The sequence below is a fragment of the Cyprinus carpio genome, chromosome B2, assembly GCF_018340385.1.
Source record: "Cyprinus carpio isolate SPL01 chromosome B2, ASM1834038v1, whole genome shotgun sequence".
Lineage (NCBI taxonomy): Eukaryota > Metazoa > Chordata > Actinopteri > Cypriniformes > Cyprinidae > Cyprinus > Cyprinus carpio.
The window spans coordinates 14,437,624-14,458,631 of NC_056598.1; the positions used below are offsets into that span (position 1 = coordinate 14,437,624).

At 36.5% G+C, this 21,008-nt stretch overlaps 1 protein-coding gene across 8 annotated transcripts in view; it reads right to left on the minus strand.

Annotated features, from left to right (window-relative positions):
• Positions 1–207: 207 nt before the first annotated feature.
• The window catches only part of LOC109099404 (small conductance calcium-activated potassium channel protein 2-like), a 30,203-nt gene continuing 9,402 nt past the window's right edge, over positions 208–21,008 (minus strand). Inside the window, exons 2-11 of one of the 8 annotated variants that reach the window (XM_042718217.1) lie at positions 19,607–20,056; positions 15,620–15,715; positions 13,979–14,397; positions 11,815–11,823; positions 7,378–7,519; positions 7,124–7,234; positions 6,761–6,888; positions 6,244–6,252; positions 5,026–5,095; positions 208–3,236 (exon numbers count right to left, since the gene is read on the minus strand). In XM_042718217.1, coding sequence (XP_042574151.1) covers positions 2,952–3,236; positions 5,026–5,095; positions 6,244–6,252; positions 6,761–6,888; positions 7,124–7,234; positions 7,378–7,519; positions 11,815–11,823; positions 13,979–14,397; positions 15,620–15,715; positions 19,607–20,056 — 1,719 coding nt within the window. In that variant the 3' untranslated portion in view covers positions 208–2,951. Of the gene's footprint in view, positions 3,237–5,025; positions 5,096–5,196; positions 5,485–6,243; positions 6,340–6,760; positions 6,889–7,123; positions 7,235–7,377; positions 7,520–11,814; positions 11,824–13,978; positions 14,398–15,619; positions 15,716–19,606; positions 20,057–21,008 lie in introns of those variants that run through there. The other 7 variants (XM_042718219.1, XM_042718218.1, XR_006154009.1 and 4 more) reach the window with 7 other exon arrangements.

Consider the following 21,008-nt stretch of genomic DNA (forward strand, 5'->3'; position numbering starts at 1 on the left):
CCTCAGCAACGTTCTCACTCTTAAGGATCTAGGTCTGCCTCCTTCAACAGCACATCAAACACATCAAGAATATATATTTATTTCTAAAAGGATTGATGCATTGCATGTTGACTTAATTGCTAGAACAAGACATTCACACATTTGTCTCAGTTAATTAAAAACTATTGTACTGGAAGTGATTTAATCCAATATCACAATGCCACAGTGTATTCTCAAGAATTTGATATTTATTATCTGAAACATGGGCAGATTTTGTCCATACTGTAGCTTCTTGGGCTATCTCTATGTAAACAAAATAAGAGGATCTCAAAATACGAGACCATGATAACCCATGCCTTTATGTACAGTCTACCTGGGAGGATACAAAATGCAAGTTCATCTCTCTGTTTAATCATTCACAGGTATTTCTCAAAGAAAGGCAATTAGGAAAAAATCTGAAAGAAAATAAAATCATGTAGTCCAATAAAATACATTTTAGTGATTTGGTGTCCCATCTACTCGTGTATGCAGTTTGACATCAGAAGGCATCTGAGTCTTACTTTATAATTGGCACATTACAACATATAGACTTTGTTGACAGTGAAAGTGAGAGAAAGGCATGAACAAGGGTCATAGTCATGTTGTTTAAAACCATGCAATCGTACATCCAATTATTTTTAACCAGGATCTAAATTGCACTTGATTTTGGTCATCAACAGCAGCTTGAATAGTAAAGCAGCCTGTCCTTCTATTTTTGTCTACATTAGGAATTGAATGTTACGACCGGCTTTCTCAGTTCGTCTTTGATCTCTGTTTTATCAAAATGTGCTAAAAGTGTCAAGTATATTTCAACAATGAAAGCTGTGAGAATTCTCTATTTTTTAAGTTCAAATGGGGCTGTTGGTTGGCAAGGTTGCTAATTTTAGGCATCGTTTGTACACAAGAACAGAGGACTGGAAATACATAAGACCTAAACATAGTATTGACGAGACTGAAACAAGTTGGATAGGAGTTGTGATCAAGCCGCCAAATTATGGAAATCTTTTTCTCATTTAATAATATATTAACAAATGTTTTACAAGCAAATCAGAAAAAGCAAATATGCATTATTATAAGTGTTTTGGGGGGAATTTGGCTTCAATCTCACATGAAATGTGCACAAAGTCTGTATCTTTGAGTGAGTGTGCAGCTTAATTTCTATGTAGTCATAAAACATATTAGTTTTTCAGTTGATAAGGGTATAGGCTTTGGTTAGGAATCCAATGTCTTGCAAAATAAAATCATTAAAAATCATAAAAAAATCATTTATGGACATTAAATCAAGCACAAATAATTACTACCCCATGTTTTGCCTGAAATAGTAAAAAAAAAAAAAAAAAAAAGTTATTTAAATTAAGTCAAATTAATAAAAAGAAAACTTTTCTAAAGCAAGTTGCAATGAGTTGGTTCGTAGTCATTTACCATTAGCTTTAAATCTGTGAATTACACCATCAAACACATAACATTGTCGGCTGCTTTAAAGTTACATGATTATTTAAAACCATAGATGTCCAAAAAATACATGTGAACAGGAGAGACAGATTTGAGCTCTAAGCTGCCTTAACGGTATGTTCTGAAAAGTGCAAATGTGAGCCACAATTATGTCTTCCATAAGCATCTCCATCTGCTCTATCAGATGTATTTTCTCAGAGAAGGTCTTCTCATGATTACAGAATGATTTGTTTAGTATTACTCCTACTTTTCACTGATTCGTCAATCTCTTGGTCGGGGAATTCATTTATAGGTAGAACAAGGAATGCATTAAACGTACATTACCACATTACTGCACCGCTATATTTGCAACTCTAAAAATACTATCCAACATTTTAAAAACACTCTCTGTGTAAAAAATAAATGAAATAAAACAAAAAAAGAGCACACACATACATTTGAAAAACCATCCGTAATCCATTCGTCACAATTGCACTGAAACATGCAAGGTTTAAATCTCAGTCCTGTCATACATTTGTGCCTACCACAGCATTTAGCACTCTGTGCTGTCATTTCAGATTCGAAAAAACGCAGCCTCTGGGTAACGTGAAGACTTCTGGAAGCTCAGATTTCGTTAAAATGAAAGTGTTACCAGTTTGAGTAGAAACTATACCTTCTTTTATTTCTTCCTTCCTATATTTCTTTCCTTCCTTCCTTCCTTTCCTGCCTTCTTTGCCTAACTGGTGGAAGTATTGAAAGGCTTTGGAAAATAAGAGAAGACTGCGACAGAGTTAATGGCATCTGTTAAGACAGACAAGTTAAATGTCTTCAAGAGGAATGTATCTGAAAAAGGAATGCAATGCTCATGTTAACATTGTACAAAAACTTGCTCCAAAATTTGTAAATGGACATCCTTTCACAATCTATACATTCAGGCACTGAAAAAAATAACATGCCAATCTGTAACTAAAAAAGGTTAGTTGCACCCAATTTCCCTTAAAGGAGCAAGGGAACTGAATCCTTAAGGTTGGCATTCCTGCATTATTCTACTCAGTAGTAAGGTCATGTGCTCCTGCGTCTCCAGCTGAATGCTGAAGCCATCGCAGAGCACCCAGATGCGTTCGCGGTGCTCATCCTGGCACAGATGTCTTACAGGACCAGTGAATCGCTTCCATGTGGGTGATTCGCTCCTTTGTGGTCTGTGTTGGTTCACTCTGGCAGGCGTTGCTCGGGCCCACCTTCCCGTGGACCCCGTGATCTCGCAGTTTGAAGGACCAGTTTCCTGGACTCACTCCAGCTTCCTGAACTCAGTCTTGTAAATATATGAGGGCTTTACAAAAAAGCTAACTTGAACAGCCATACAATGGCTAAACATAAACCATATATCTACTGTTTTGATAATTCTTCTCTACTTATTAACACGAGTCCTCAATCTCGGCTTGATCATCTTACGTGAATAAGTCTGAGACCTTTGGAAGCGGCGAGCAGGTCCAGGCCCTGCGTTAGCCGCTGTCGGAGGAAGTGTGCGGGGCAGTGGAGGGCGAGCGCCGCCGTCTGGAGGGGGTCCAGGAGTGTTCCGAGCCCAGTGAAGCAGGGCAGAAGCGATGCACGAAGCCGTCCAGGAGGTCCTGCTGCTGCTGAGTTATGGCTTGGGAGATCAGACAGGGCAGAGCCTGCAGGCTGCTGGTGACTGCGTCCAGCTTGTCCTCCAACGTGCCAATACGCTTGTCCAGCTCCTCACTGCGTTCCTGCAGCTCTGACACCAGGTCGTACATCACATTCTGAGTCTAGAAGAGAGCACAGACAAAAATAATTAGATCTAATGAAATCACTCAATCAATAAATCCATCTATCCATTTATTCATACATCTTTTATTGTTTAAAAACCATATTTGTTTATTTATTTTTAACTTTCAGAAGCTAAATAAGATACTTATATATTTCCCAGAGAACAAAATATGTACAATTTACTTAATAGTACAATTGACCACTCTCCTTAGTTACTGTTGCTATGTCTGACAAGCCATGCCTCTCTCACATTACACATCATGTTCTCACACAGTAAAATATATTTTGAGGAGCAAAGAGAAAACTGGCAACATGTTGACAGACAAGACAGAGCAGGTTACTTCTGGTATGAAACAAGATCTCAGCTTTAAATTGTAGTCTTTCTTTTAAGAAATTCAAACAATAAATACCATTTTGTTGCTCTTTTATGTGTTGTGACAGATCATTGTACAAACACGTGAACCGATCGTCTGTTCATATTTACTTAAAGCATAAAATGAACAGAAATGAACATCAGAACATATTTTATTTAAACCATGGAAAGATGTCAATACACAATATTTTTCAAGTTTAAGAATTTAATTAACTCTCCTGTCTGATTTGTTTGTTGGGCAAGATGGCGGATTCGGCATTATGATTGGTCAAATCGCCTGTCAGTCAAGCTCTTTGTGAACTGGCAATTAAGCGTTCAAATATACCTAAGATGCTGGAAAGGCAAAAGCCTGGAGGTTTTCAGTGGGTAGTTAAACTGCTCAGGACAAACAAGAGACTCATAAACAACTATTACAAACCAAAAAAAACCCTTTTGAAAGGGGTCATTTTTAAAATAGATTCAGCTATTATTTATTTTTGTGAACTATATGAAAACATCTTAATTTGTAAAATAACATTCAGGACAGTACTAAAAAAATTAAAAAGTGATTTTTTTTTACAATCCTTCTTATTTTGTTAAAATTAACATTTTACAGAACCTGAAAAGTCTATGTAACCTTTTGACCAAAGCAACTAGCATAACCATTTTTGTTAACTGAAAAATATAATACTACCATAACTGGGGGGGGGGGGGATTAACTAAACTAAAATACTTTTTCATGACACTAAATAAAAATAAAAACCAATTATCTTAAGTCTTTTCAACAAACCTGCATTTAACATGAAAAAGCCACTAGATAGAAGCAACAATGGACTGTGCTTAGAAGTCTAACTCTGTTAAACATTTTTAATTGATTCCAGTTAGCACGTTTTGGGTGTCTCTAAAATATTAAAACAAAAATAAATAAAAAATTAAAACTCAAACCTAGAAAATGATTATAGAAGAAAACAATGAAATTTGAAAAACAAATTAAAAGTAATACTTAAAAACATAAATTATTATTATATATTTTTTAATTATTACCTTTAGGGGTACAATAGCTTGTCACTGGAGCAGTACCCTCGAAGGGACACCTTTGTACATTCTTAACCCCTAAAAGGTTGCATATTACTATCTTAGAGTAGTGATATGTACCCTTAATGTGCTCTTATGTTACTATTATGAACTCTTAAAGGGTAAAGAAGGTACAAAGGTGTCCATTTGAGAGCACCGCCCAAGTGACAAGTTGTTGTACCCTTAATTTTTATAAATTTTTTGTGTGTAATAACTCAAATCAACCTCCCATCAAATCTAAAATCTTTCAATAATAACTGATTTATTTCCCCATTTTTCAGACCATATTATTCTGCTGAAGCTGAAATGATTCTGTTGTTGGTGTAGATGGTTACATGCACAGTATGAAGCCTTTAACGTACCTTCGCCAAGTCCACCAAAGTGTTGGCCTGGTCATTGAGTTTCCTCTGCTCCATTTTCACACTGCGGAGCCTGGGAGGAGGCAGGATTATGGAGGGTTGGGGGGTTGGGAGGAGGGGGACATTAGGGAAGAGTAACAGATTCCTGTCAGGAAGACTTGATAAGGATGAGGGATAGAGAGAGAGTGGCCTGCATGCAAGCATTCACAGTCCTGTTTGCCATACCAGACATGCAAACCCAATCTATGAAATGTAAAGAAGAGAAAACTCTTAACTTAACGTTCAAACATGACACATCTCCTTTTGCCCCTGCAGGCACGCGTCAACCATTCACAAAAAAAGCCATCCGAGAGCCTCGTTTGTGGATGAGGTCAAAGGAAGTGGCAAACAGCTGAGGTAGAGGTATATGTGACACCGCTGAAAATGCTTGTGAGAATGGCATTGCTTGCTGTGGGCTTGGTTCTGAACAAAATTTTAAAAGAATGTGTTAATGAATTTTTTTTTTATTTGTGCCATAGCAACTATGAAAGAGTACAGGGATGACTCTGACCATGAGGAGACATTGTAAGAAAGGTTGCCTTAATATCCTGCCCGTTATGTGTCGTAATTAAAAGAATGCAAGTCCTCCGATCTGATTTGTCATTTGTCATCTAAAGCCAAGGTTTTTGAAAAATGTAGCATTTTTCTTTTACTTTTCAAGCTTAATGAATTTATTTTGGAGTACCCAAAATAAAAATCTGGAGATGCAGGACATGGTCAGCATTCTTTCTAATGCAAAAACTCCATATCATCTTGCATCAAAGCCCTGGATGACCCTAAATGTCGAAGGGAACACGGCATCAGCTGAATACATGTTTAATAGAGGTTAACTGCAAGGCTATTTAATAAAGGCCATGTGTGTTTATGAATGTCCTGAATATCTTGTCCAACATATTCCTCTGGACACACAAGGTGGGGCTCTCAATGCAAGTTAATACAGAGATTTACTTTTGAATAATGGATTCGGTGCAAATGAACAAATCAACAGTTCCAAAGATGCTTCTCCTTCAGAAGGTTACATAAAACCATACAGCATTAAGTAATGTTGCATCTTTTTCATTCTAGATTTAGAATGGAGAGAAGCAATATAGGTAACCAAAATCGGCATTCAGCTTCCAACTCCATGCATGTGAAACAGAGACAGGGGGATGTGGGGAGAAGAACACAGAGGACAAAACTTACTTCTGAGCTCTGCAGTGATAGAGCAGAACGAAGACAAAACACAGTTCAAGTTTAGAAACCACAACATATACACAACATGTGAGCCATTACACTGCACTAAGCATAACCACAAGGTAAGGGTTTGGGAAGGAGAGGGGAGAAGGACAATCATCACATTACAAAGAATAACATGCTGTCTGATTCTCCTCAAGAGTTCAGAACTCGTTGCTAATCTCTTCGACACTTGATTGACAAGGACTCATGATACAATATGGGGATCAGTGATTTTGGGAATTGGATTATCAAATACCTGCCCCTTCTAATTCAAAATATAAAACAGTTCCTTAAAAAAGAGACAAAACCAATAAGTTCAAACATGAAACAGGAGTTTCTTGAATTAGCGAAAACATACAGTTGAACATACACTGAAAAATGTTTGAACTTTTAATCATAATCTTCTGATTTGATAAACTTTATGATCTGATCATAACTGCAGTTTATTTTTTCGCAGTTTAAAGTGTGGAAACATTGTGCTTACTGGTGAATGGCCTGCAAGAACTTGCGCTGATGTTTGCGCACTTTGGCATGATCTATCTTCTTCACTAACTTGGTGTGTTTGTAGATGAGCCATGTTTCCCTGAGTACATTGGCAGCTGTGTTCTTTACCTGGGAGAAAAGCATGAAAATGAAACATTACTTACAGATGAAAATAATGAAACATTCAGAAAAAAGAGTGCATGACCATTAGCCAGTATTTTTTTCCAGATAAACTATAGTTTTTGCACTGAGGGAAGGTTTAAAACGTTTAAAGTTTATCACGATTGGTTAAAAATAAATACTGTACTTAACACAAATGGCTAGTTCTTTCCCAAGTTTGTACAAATAAAGTTCAGTCACTTACTCGTTTACAAAGTTGGGTGTCCATCATGAAATTGTGGACGTGTTTCTCAGCCTTTGTCAGTTCTAACTTTCTGGCTACCACTGCGACTACAAGTGCAGTGCAACCAGCTCCCTGGAAGAAGACATGGTGAATTTGATCTATTTTTTTAACATAAATATTAACATTCAAATGTGACAATCAAATTTCACAAATGTGAACTACATTCTATTTCAGATACAGGTACATTTAATTATAATTCCATTTTAAAGACATACCATGATCCCTGTGAGCAGACAGACCCCTTTCCCACAGTATGTATGAGGGACCATATCTCCATAGCCAATTGATAGGAAAGTTATGGAAATTAGCCACATAGCTCCAAGAAAGTTACTAGTGACTTCCTGTTTGTCATGATACCTAGAATAGTAAGAGCAGAATAGGCAGAGAACCTTGATGAGGCTGTGGACAACAAAGCTTAAATCATGAACCATTGGCCCAACTGACAAAACAATTTCAAACATTTCTGGTGAAATATATGTAGAATTTGGTAAAAATTAAATCAACTTAACATCAGGGTCATTACAGTTCTTCCAGTAATAAGGAAAAAACACACACACAAAGTTACAGAGAAACCTACCAAATCAGTAAATACCTTATCAGATAATATTTTATATATACTTTTTTGTATATGTATAAAATGGTAAATATATTTGATATCCTTTAAAATAATTATTATGTATTTTCAAAAGGAAATTAAACAACGAACACAAGTGGTCAAATAAAGCACCTGTTTTCACTTTGTAAATCTCAATACAATACTTGACTGTGAAATCCAGTCCACAAGTCATTAAGAAGATGATCCAATTCAGCTAAAAGCTAAAAATAAAAAAGTTTCAAACTCCTTAGAGACAAATACAAATGACCTAAATCATGGTCCCCAGACTAGACTATTGCTAGCAACTTATTCACATATCTGCAGGAGGTTGACCTTTTCAGCAGCCTGTCAAGGAAGAGCTAAGCACAGGTCAGAAGACATTTATCTGCACTTAATACAATATGGGAACACTTTTGATGAGGAATAACAGAACAAGACCCAGGCTCCTCAACAGTCATACTGATCAGCCGGACTGAACGCAAACAATTAAAAACATTTATATTGCATTAAAAAGTTAAATGCTCCTAAATGTCCCCTCTGAGACAGCATACTCAAAACACAACAGAGGTCATGCTACTATCAGTTGCGTCTGTCTATAGCACAATTCAACTCTGCAGTCATGCTCTAAGAGCAGGAGCATTGAAATTGTTTTTTTATTATTTAATGTAATGGGAGAGCCCCATTTTCACATGCGAAAAGCATAGTTACCATGCAGGCATTTTTAAGAAGAAATCCACATCCTGCATGCTGTATAAGCCAGTATATTGAGAGCAAAGATACAAACCCTATAATAAAACTGACCAACATATTGAATGAGGACAAATATATCAACGCTTTATAATTTTTTTCATTCAAGTATATGAAAGTTTGTTCTAGTGAGGGATGATTCTCATAAAATTAAGATATTTGCCCATGTGCTACATCACCATTGTGAAACAGCGCACAGTGCTGGCACAAACCATTCTGATATAGGTTCAGTCATTTTCAACTGATCTTTTTTGAAGCTGGTGTCAGACCCTTTTACATCAGACTAGCATTCTACAATTATCTCAACCATTCACTCGCTCTTAGAAGCCTGTTAAACTCTAATAATTCACATGACAATTTTTGGATGAGGTCATATCCGGTGAGGTCTGTCTGTTTGCACACATGAATATGAATATGCAATGCAGGTCTGATCATGACTACGCACAATGTCTTCATCATTAGCTTGCCTTTGCTTTGACAGTGCAGAAGAGCATTAACATTTCCCTCAATGCTGGTAATTCAAAGTAAAATACTACATACTGGCCTTCTAAAGCTCTCAATATACTGTATGCGATACTGGCATAAAATGGAGAAGAGCTGGCACCACCTTCAACTTAGATCAAGAAGTCTATCTGAAAAAGTGTATTTCCCCACATACCCCAGTCATGTCCCGAATTCCCATAAAATCTCTACAGATGGTTGTTTAGCAATCTCATTCCTTTAATGACTCAAACCCTGACAGCATGGTTAGAGGACGCAATGATGGAGCAAATATAAAGACATTTAACCTCATTCACCCATGTTAACTAGGGATGCACAAAATTCTGGTCATCTCAGATAAGCAGAAAATTATTTTATTATTTTAGTTTTATGGCCAATAAAAACTTTATTTTAAATAAATAAATAAATACATTTTGTACTATTTTTTTTTTCCAAAAAAAAAACAAAAAAAAAACAACAACGTATAATGTAAAATGATTTTTTTTTTTATATACACTGATATACAGTATTGTGCAAATCTAAAAATACAAATAAGACAAATGAGTATGCACAACTAAATATTTAATATAATCTTATACAAATAAATTTAAAAAGCACTAATATCGGTTAATAACTGATACCGATATATTTAGCAAAATCTAAAAGTACAAACAGGGAAAATGAGAATGCACATTTAAATATTCAATATAGCCTGATACTAATCAATTTAAAAAACACTAATATTGGTTAATAACTCATATGTTACTTGTGACTAGTGACAATATAGGGCTACTACTACTACTACCAATATATTGTGTAAATTCTAAAAATACAAATTGAGAAGTAAATATGCACAATTAATTATTCAATGTAGCCTGATACAAATGAATAATAAAACACTAATATCAGTTAATAACCTATATGGTACCGATATATTGTGCAAAATCTAAAAATACAAATAGGGGAAGTAAATATGCACAATTAAATGTTTGATATAGCCTGATATTAATAAATAAATTTAAAAAACTATTATCGGTTAATAAACTTTATGGTACCTATATATATACACTGCACAATTAAATTTTACAAAGTACTAACATTGGTTAATAGCCGATATGGTAATGATATATTGTGCATCCCTAATGTTAACTAAAAGTGTTGCACAGTGGCAATGCCACCACATATATTCCCATATTTTAGCTCCCCATTCCCTTACATAGTTGACTTCATTTTCAGCTCACACTGCATGTTAGAGGCTTCAGTGTGACAACAAAACCAGACAAGGTTCAGACACAATATTCCAGTTCTCTGGAGGAAGGTAACATGCTTTGGGCACACAAGTAAAACACAGTCATCAGGACAAGTTTTGTAGAAACAGTCCTTCTAGCAGATCTTTAATTGCGCATATGCTGTTAGCGAGCTGGTGTTTATTCATCTTCTGATTTCCATCCTTAAAACAACACTCCAGTAACTGTGTGCACCAAAGACAACATACATGGAGATACTGTAAAGTATCTTGACAAAATGGAAGGTATTGTACTATAATGTACCTTCTCGATAGCCTGTGAAATGCTCTATTCCTATCTAATCATATCTTGCTTTTCTGTTATCAAACTTTCAGCTACATGAAAAAGTGTTTGAGAAGGAGATGAAGATGGAATGATGCATGGAATCATACGTACATTTGGGGAAAGGGCCTAAGAGAAGGAAACTGCCTGAGTCATGCAAAATATTCAGGGAAAAGTGGGCAGGGAGGGGGCGGAAACAGGAACAAGAGATGTGAAGCGATGAACAGGAGGTACATGAATTCAAGTGTGAATGATAAGCCAACGTTGCAAATAGCAGCAATGTTCCTCCAATGTCCCAGCCCTTCCTTCATTTTCCCATCCCTCCCATTCCAGACGGACTCCGTGCTCGTCCAGTCTCACACCGTTCTGCCCTTTGGGCTGGCCAGTGTGCTTAAAGAAAAGAAAATAGTGCAGTAAAAGGCCCAATTTAGCAGCACTTTGGAGAAACGAGCGCCTCTTTTGAATGACAACAAAGCAGTAAACATGAAGACTACCATGCTGTTTCATAGTTTACCAGAAGTGGGCACCCAGTAATCTAGCATCCTAAAACCTTTCTTTCTCTCGTCTTGAAGGAGACTGTGCTAGAATAGACAGCAACATTCCACCTTTTTGTGCTCAAATTTTCATCTACAAGAGGCCAAGTGTCGTTCAACTGCTTACACACATTTTTCTCTGTGGTAACCGACAAGGTTTAAGTTAAATAAACATGCGAACAAACACATGGCCATGGCCATTACGCCAACCTACATTTGAATACTACAAAGATGCAAAGAAAGCACATGTATCAGGTAAAATATAAAGGTTTGTTTCACCGGTATTTCTATAGCTCTCTTTTGTGCTGGGGGGGTGTATTACAGTTCAATAACAGCTGCTGAAGGAATAATCGGGAAAAAAAAGAGTTGCCCTCAGGCCTGTTTGTAAAGGTGATTTGAAGGAGCTGCTCCATTTTAACACAAACTCCCTCCTCCTCCTCCCTCCCTCCTACTCCTGAGCACTTTAGAAAGAGACGCTTGATTCACAGTGCTGCACAAATCATAGCTGTCGAAACCATTAGTGCATCTGCTATCAACAAACTTCTCTTTTGCGGATGGTGCCACATTCACACATGTTTTTTTCCCTTGTTTTTACCAATAAATTAATTTATTGGAGTTTTTATTTTTCGCTCAAAACTGCCAAATCCCACCCCCCTCCCCTAAGAGCAGCAGTGGCACCAGCTCAATGAACAATGATAGGTTTTCCACGGCTAGAGAACGAGGACTCACATGGCATCCCTATGGAGCAGCATAGAGGGGAAATAGAAAGTACAACAGTGAATTATAACACACACACACTCGAAACCTCCTCCCATGCGTTCATACAGGCACGCATACGCAACGCAAATTACTCACGCAAGAAAAAAACAGAGTGTGGGCAGCATCGTGTCGTGCATTGCAGCCGATGAGACTGGGGTGCAGAGTGCTGGGTAGTGGTATGGTGTAACATCAAAACCTTCACCGCGTTTACCACTCCAAACTCTTCATTATTGCCTGTTCAGTCTCTTATAAACCCACAAAAGTGAAATATTGCCAGAGACTGCTGCTTTTGTGTCTTTCTGAAGTGGACCATTTCTGCCACAGAGATGAGAGTTACTGACACCTCTTCTTGTCAAATCTTTTTTTGGCACAGCATTTCTTTTGTTTGCCTTACACTCTTAAAAACAAAGGTTGTTTACTTGAAATGACTGTTTCTTCAAGAACATTTAACAATCATGGAACCTTTCTATTGCTAGTGGAAAAAGGTCTTCAGATTAGTAAAATATTCTTCACACAAATAAAAAATGGTTCTTTTAAGAACTGTTCACAGAAAGGTTCCCAAATTGGTTATTTTATGGCATCACTACAAAATCCCCCTTTTGGGACCTTTATTTTTAAGAGTGTAGATGGAAAGAGACAACTGTTATATTTTAGGGCTGGATGTTAATACATATATATTTCCCAATTAGATTTAGATTTTTTTTTTTTTTTCATATAAATATAATTATAATACGAATTATATTTATCTGTAAGCTAAGAGTATGAAAACATTTATATATTATACTGTTTTTGATTAACTAAAAAAGTTATTTGTCTATGAATCAGACTACACTGTGCTGTAGATTGATGCAGTTCTATTCATGATACACACCTTTTTAATGTATCAGAGTCTCTGTATACTCCTTTAAAATATGACTTCCTTTGTTGTAGCTTAGATCTAGCAAGAATTTTTAAGAATTTGTTAAAATGAGGATCGCAATTAATCTGAAAATAGCTACTTTTTACTCAGCCCTATTATATATTCATACTAAATTTCTAGTGGCCCATTCACATTGACAGCATTTAGGCAACAGTTTGCAGCTAATATTCACTGCGTCTTATTATTGGTGGGCTGCATAACTGGCCATAGTTTTTGAAAATCTCACCACAAATGAAATGTATATTCAGTAAAAATGTCCGTTTTCTTTCTGCTAATAATTAACATTCTGCAGAGGGAAATGTTTGGAACTGCAGCAGTTCATAAATGGATCATGCAATGAACAAGACAAACAATTATCAGTGTATGAATTAAACTGCTCATGGTAAAATTAATATCTTGCCTACAGTATCTCACAGGAGATGAATCAAGTGAAACTCTGCTGTTCTCCAATTAGGCTAGTTGTTGCTGCATTGCATCACCTCATTCGAGTTTGCATAGATTAACATGGTCGTATCACTGGTGATTAACAACTCTGACTGAAAACGAGTAACTTGGTTGATTCGTCATTACGAGTTGCTGACAGCGTGAATGGGGCTTGAAGTTTCTGCACAGCCCTGTTTATGCAGATATGTTTAACTGTGGTTAAATTGATTCTGGTATAAGGCATGTGTTGGAGAGGTAAAGGTAAGGAGAAGCAGGTAACGCAGGCATGAATGGCAAACACAGAGTACAGATAAAACAGTTAATGATCACTGTCTTTTGAATCTAACCCATTCATCACAGTGCTGCTTTAGCCCAACAAGGCTGTGTATGTCCATTTCCTAATGTGCCTTAATATGTCGAAATCTACTCTGCCTCATGAGATGAGATCATGATGATGCAGTTTTTGAAGTCGGAATCCTCAGGGCTCCTCAAGATTACCAAAACAAACCATTCCGCAAACAAACAATTAGGCAGTCATGAATTATTTAACAATTGCTAATACAGCTTACAAAACATGGACTGGGATTTGTGGTGCAATCGCAGAGCTGATGGGAGAAAAGCTCTTCATACAGGCAGCGTGAGGCTGTTGGAGATGCTCCTGGAGGGAATGAGTGAGTGGGAGATGCAGAGAGAAGGAGAGCAAAAGACAGAAGAAGAGCGCGAGAGAGAGAACGAGTGGAGGGGAGGGGTATAGCTGTGTAGCTCGGGGTCACAGTCGCTGTGGTGCCATACCTCTCACAGACCCGAACGGTCCAGGCCGCGATGATCCAGGAGGAGATGCTGAAGACCAGCAGCACGGTACCCGGGCAGATGGTCATGAGGGTCTTCATGACGAAGCGCGTGTTGAAGTTGATCTTGTTGAGGGCACCTATACTGCGTGAGGATGCGTCGGTGAAGAGCTTGCTGTGAAGGAGCATGACCCGGCCAATCAGGTAGAGGCGGAGGAACATGGGGATGGAAAGGATGATGTCTACATCGGCATCGGCCACGGAGGGCACGTAGGTGAAAGCCAGCCGGGCCGTCCATGTGAACACATACTGGCCCGGAATTGGGTGAATGGCACACACCAGCAGCTCCAGGACAATGAAGAAGATGCGCTCATACGTCATGGCTATCCTCCAGTCATCCGCCCCATTATCCACCATGAACAGCTGTGGGGAGCAGATGAAGAACAGGGTGTATTTAACAGAGCATTTAAGAGGAACTCAGAGCTCCTCTGGAAAACATGTATAAGTCAGGTGATGCCTTAAAGGTGAAGTGTGTCATTTTTTGATGGTAAAAACCTTGTTGTATATAACTTAGTATGTAGAGAAAACTATAAAACCAGGTTAATTCCCTTAAAAGTGTTAACACTCACTGTTAAAAAAAAAGGTATTGTTAAATACAGCAAAAAAACAAATGAAGCCAACATGATGGATTAAGATTTTCAAGTTGTGTCTGACTATTTCATTTTGCCAAACTGAACTGAATTGTTCGCTAAATGCAACAATCTTGTCTAGCCAGTAAATTCATCAAGACCAGGGTTATTATAACTAACTAAAATTAAAACCATAAAAATGTCATTACTTGAAATAAAATAAAATATAAAAAACATATTTGATTTTTGCTATTTGCCGAGACAATATTTGTCATTTTCATTTAGTTTAACTTTATGTACTACAATAACTAAAACTTAAATAAAAGGAATTCAATACATATATATATATATATGTATATGTATATATATGTATATGTATATATATATACACACATATGATATAATATACCCTGATTATATTTTTGTATATGTATATGTTTATTTATATTAATAAATGTTATATAATATAAATTGTTTATTAATAAATATGACTAAATATACTATATCAGTGATTGTAAAATTACATTGGTCAAGACAATAATGCATTTAAGGTTTAACTAAAGTTAAATTAGCAACATTTTAATCTGCCCTATTTGTATTCCTTCATTGTTTATATTAATTGTTTTTATATTATTTTTGTTTTCATTTTAAGCAAAGATGTGTGAGTAATAGTTTGCATAGACTGCAGCACTTCACACATAAACCTCAATAATGACAAAATCAACAACAACGGCATAAAACCCATCAGCAAACAGTGACACAATAATTCTATAAACAGTAACAGCCAAATTTAGTCATGCTGCAATGCACGCTGGGAATGGGCAAACCCTTAACAAATCAGCAATGCTAATCAATATGAAACTGATGGAGTGGGAGTGCTTAGAAAAACCTGCTTTAAAAAGGTTTTCTGTTCATTGATATTTATGACCTATGTTACAAATGTCACCTTAAAATTAGCATTAGATCATTCAAATACAAAACAATCAACTTTTTATTCTTGATACTCAAGAACTAACCTGTATTTCCCGAGCGTGGTACATTATTATAAGACCAAGCAAAATAACAGTGGAAAGGCTGATAAGGCATTTCAGTGCAAATGAATATGAAGATTCCTGCAACAAGAGAAATGAAGCACACCATTAGTATGAACAAACACACCACACAGTCTTGCAGCTAAAGTTATAAAATCATGCTTACTAAATGAAATATTTTTGTATGAATAGACACTGTCTAAACCATCTGCGTCACAATACACTGCAGTGCTTCACCCTGGAGGAGTTAATCCCCACTGTGTCAGGAAAAAAAATTTCACTTTTCATAATATTCCCCATGGCAACAAATGAACCTCTGATTATGTTTGATATTAGGTTTACTCTCTGTATAAACTCCCTATGACATACATGCACAATCAAGCTATGTGGGTGTATTTGGTGATGTGAATACTTGAATGTTTTTCGGCACTGTCCTGTCATCTCAGCTTAAATATGTTGGTGGGAGTGAGGGACTTGTTGGTTGAAATGTTAGTGTTGTACAACAGAATAAGGATTACAGATCGGCATTTTTCATACAGACTGGAGGGAGAGGTAATAAACGATAAGGTAATTGTAGTTCAGGGCATTAAATGCCCATTTAAGCCATCAGTCAATAGTCAGTGACCCTGCATTTTTTTCTTTTTTTTTACCTTACTTTTTTTGTCATTGTAGGCACCAAAACTGTCTATTTTTCTGTAAAACATCTGTCATATCGAAGTAATTATATTCTAAATATACTAAAACCATGACTGAAGTGAATTTCTGGAAGAAACAATCCATATGCAAAGATTCCCAAATCTAAATTTCATGTTCTGCCAGTATGAGAAACTGAGCAAAGCATGCATAATTTATATAACCACAGAAAAGCAATTAAAAGATTTAATTTTAACAGTGAAATTAGACTCTCTTCTCCCTTACCCCTTCTAATTTAACCCCAGGTCCCAATGGTCCCGCTACGAAAAAATTAGGTCTGAAATTGTTATAAATTTCCCGTGTGACTAATTACAGAGTAAACTAATTAATGTACCTGTTGGTCACCGGCAGGTTTTTTTTTAAAAGGTCAGATTCCTAACAAACACATCTGGAGTGCTTTTCTTTCCTGCTGACATTCACATGCCATTGTTCCTTGCTTTTCTTTTTTCTATTTTCCATGCAAGATCAAGCCATGTGATAATTCGGTTAATTCAGCTGAATGTGACAGTAGCAGTGTAGCAGTTCTCTCCCACAGGGCTAGAAATAGCACAACCATCACATATTCCACATCTCAAGGGAACTGAGTGGTCACAGTAACAAACACCTCATTTTGTGGACCCTGCATTAAGAATTGCTTTGGGAGTTGTCTGTAACACAGGCCTACCTCAAAGTTTAAAGTATTTAAACTCTCTAGGACCACCAATACTGCTTGTGAAAATGACTACAAAACAGTAAAGAGATGAGAAGAGGTACATCCCAAAGTAGATCAAAGCAGTTAAGAGGACAAATATTAACGTGATGTCTGTATGTATATGCCAAAGGATATAAAACAGTTTGTGAAGAACCAAAAGACTCTGACCACTAGTGAAAATGGTACTATTTTACATTTTAATATTAAGATTTCTTTGTTACAAATGATATTATCAGTGTTATAATTTGAGTGGAAATTTAAATAGAAAAATAATCATGAATTTCAGTTTTTCTGTTTGTCCCTTTTGCTTTATTGACAGCAGCATATATGCTAAACAGTGTCACATATTTGCCATTTTATTTATTTATTTACAAATGTAATAGAAATAGTACAGACAATTACAGTAACATTTCTTTATATATCTAAAATATTTTATATTATAGATATTTCTTTTTTAATTTCTATTTTTTTGACTTAAATTATATTTTGGTAACACTTCAAGAGTTTATTTTCAAAAACAGATTAAAAAAAAACGGATAAGTTTCAAAAATCTTTTTTTATTATTATTATGTTTTATTATGTTATCATGTTTTTATTGTTACCCTAAGGCAAACCCTAACCATATAGTAAGTACATGTAGTTAATTGACATTACTCAGTACTTAAATATATAATTACACTGTAACAGGGACACCTTAAAATAAAGTGTAACCGTGAGTAGTTACTTATTACATGTCTGATTACATCTGGATTACATAATCAGATTCCAAAAAATGAAGTACTTGTAATTTGATTAAATAACATTTTAAAATACTCATAATCAATGCATGTTCATTGGTTCTCTGACATTGGTTATGCAGTTCCTTCAGAAACCCCAGTTTCGGAAACCTTGATGTCATATAATGTTTCATGCACTTTATATTGTTAATAACAACAACTGGAACACATTTTCTTACTCTTTGTATTTTTATGCTAATATGGTATGAGATTATCCTATATAAATCAATGTGATAAATAAGTTATTTTTAATAGTAATCTAAAAGTAGTCTGATTATATTACCTAAATAGTGTAATATAATGGATCGCTTTACTAACTACAATTTTTGTCAGAGATGAAATAGTGAGAGAGAGAGAGAGAGAGAGAGAGAGAGAGAGAGAGAGAGTTGTGTGAGCCTACCTGCATCTGCGTGTCTTTTTAAACAAGCTGTACTTCAAAAACTGTGATTTTTTTCACCTTGTTGCCGAGGAATATAATGTTGCGATCTACTATCTAGGCCAGTGGTTCCCAACCACGTTCCTGGATGCCCCCAAACACTGCATGTTTTCCATGTCAACTTAATCAAACACACCTGATTCAGATCATCATCTCATTAGTAGAGACTCCAAGACCTGAATTGGGTGTGTCAGAGAAATGAGAGATTCAAAATGTGCAGTGTTGGGGGGCCTCCAGGAAGGTGGTTGGGAACCACTGATCTAGGCCATTTTATTAATAAAGGTCGCGGGGCACCGTTGACATCATGTTTGTGTGTGACCATCTCCGACCTCTATGTGTGTGTGTGTGTGTGTGTGTGTGTGTGTATGTGTGTGTGTGCGAGTGATGTGTGTTGGTTTGTGTGTAGGCCTGTCACAATAATTATTCGTTCTCAACTTAACGCGCAATATATGAACATGACCTCAATACATTTTGGTGACGCAATATATCGCCCATTATATTTACTTAAAAATTAACTTAAAAGTCACTGTTTTGTACATTCCACTTGCGCCTGTGTCTATTGCAGCTTCTCGTACATAATGTGTTGTAGTCAGTTCATTTGCAGAACTTTGTGCATACGGACATCTGACTGCTAAGTAGTGATTGTGCTTTTCAGCAATAGTGTGCACCCTTAATTTATAGGGAAAAGAAGTTCCATACAAGTCATTTTTCTTTTTTTCTACTTGTTACTTTGCACTTTTTGTTAGAAAATGTTTGTTTACACATATACAGTGGCATAAAATGGTCTTTTTAAATGACAATAATATCGCTTATCACAATTATTTCTGGGGCAATATATCACACAACAAAAAGCTGTTTTCGTGACAGGGCTATTTGTGTTTAGCAATTAAAGCAGTGCATTAATATAGAACGGTGATTAAACTGACTTGGAACTACCTGTGCATTAATAGGTTTTACTGCATACCTGCCAGCCAATCAGAATCCAGTATTCAGACAGACCATGGTATAATTAATATTATTCAATACTTGATTTTATAGTTACACTATAACAAGGACACTTTAAAATAAAAGTTACACATTATTTTACACTGTCCTTGTTACAGTGCAACTGTACATTTAAATACTGAGTAATATCAATTAACAACATGTAGTGTTAAGAATAGGGCTTGGTTATTGCATGTAATTATGCATAATTTACTATAGTAAGCAGATGTAGTGTGTGTAACAAGGTCACTGTAAAATAAAGTATTACCAAATTAAGTATAACCAAGATTTTAATCTGACAATTTCACTGTTTTCAAACTTTTGGATCTCACTGCTTATCTTGAGACTTTTTTGTGTATTTATATGAAAAATGCAAAAAAGGAAGCACCTACCTTAGTGTAAACCCCCCAGGACAGTTCAGTCTCTGTTACCATGACAACGATCCCAAACATACCGAATATGAGGGCATAGTCACTAAGCCGTTTGCGCTTCTCAAAAAGTGCCCTCCTGTGGCCCAACTTGTAGCCAATATCTTTATTTTTTTTCTGTGGTGCGTTGCCACTCTCTCGGACCAGGCTCTCATTGGACGCCTTGCTGGTGTCCTCGCCACTGCCCTTAGAGACGACCACTTCCAGGCCGGAGCTGTGGAGAGTCTGGAGCGGCTGGGTCTCAGAGTCATGCTCTGCTAGGTTGCGTCGTGAAGCCGCCAGGCTGCCCAGTGGTCTTACCACTCCTCCATTGTACTTGCAGCTGTTCATGGCTATCTGAGGGAGTGAGTGACTGCTCTCGGAGAGGGAGGGCTTGGATCCAGCATGGCTCAGCTTTGTTCGCTCAGCATGTGCCTGTCAGCAAAAATCACATACAGACAAACAGGTGTCAGCAGCATATACACTGAAACCCAGCATTAATCTACTCTGTTGGCCCTGCTCCATGACCAGATTAACCCGAGGCACATTTCATCAGAAAACCTACTGTAGCATCTTCACGCCACAGTTTAGCAATGACTAAATCCTTATTGTACAGTAAACAATCAATTGATGAATAAAGCCTAAATTTATACATATAGTATTATATTAATCATCTACTTTTGTAATGAGCAAACTGTGAGGTCTGCTAAACAGTCAAGGGAAAAAAAACAAATAGAAAAGATAGGATATTAGTAAAAACAATAGTATTTCGGTAACACTTTATTTTAAGGTGTCCTTGTTACATGTTACATGAACTTGCTATTATAGTAACACTTAATTATGCATAATTACATGCAAGTAACCCTAAACCTAACCCTAACTATATAGTAAGTACATGTAGTTAATTAATATTAATCAGTACTTAAATGTATAATTTCACTGTAACAAGGACACCTTAAATTTAAAAAAGTGTAACCAGTATTCCTTTTTAGTTCATTACTCTGAAAGAATGTGATAGCAGAAATTACCCACACAAAACAGATGTACAGCAATCGTGATGGTTTGCGGCCTAAATATCCCTATGTGGGGAGGTATAATGACGTTTGGATGTTTCACTGTTTGCCTGGAGTGAGGAGTGGGCTTTCTGAAAGTCGTGCTACTGGTGTTCTCTCACACTCCTGAATCAGGGTGTCTCTCACAGGTGAGCAAGTAGCAGACAATGGAAAACCCTGAGTGGAACTAAAATGTTTGGAATACTTTCAATTAGGTCTGATGAAATCATGATTTCGCGCTGTTGATTAGTTGTCATACAAGTAGTTGTGATTAATGATTTAATTGTCTGTTTTGTTGATGTCACAGTGTAAGACTAATCCATTATATTTTAATA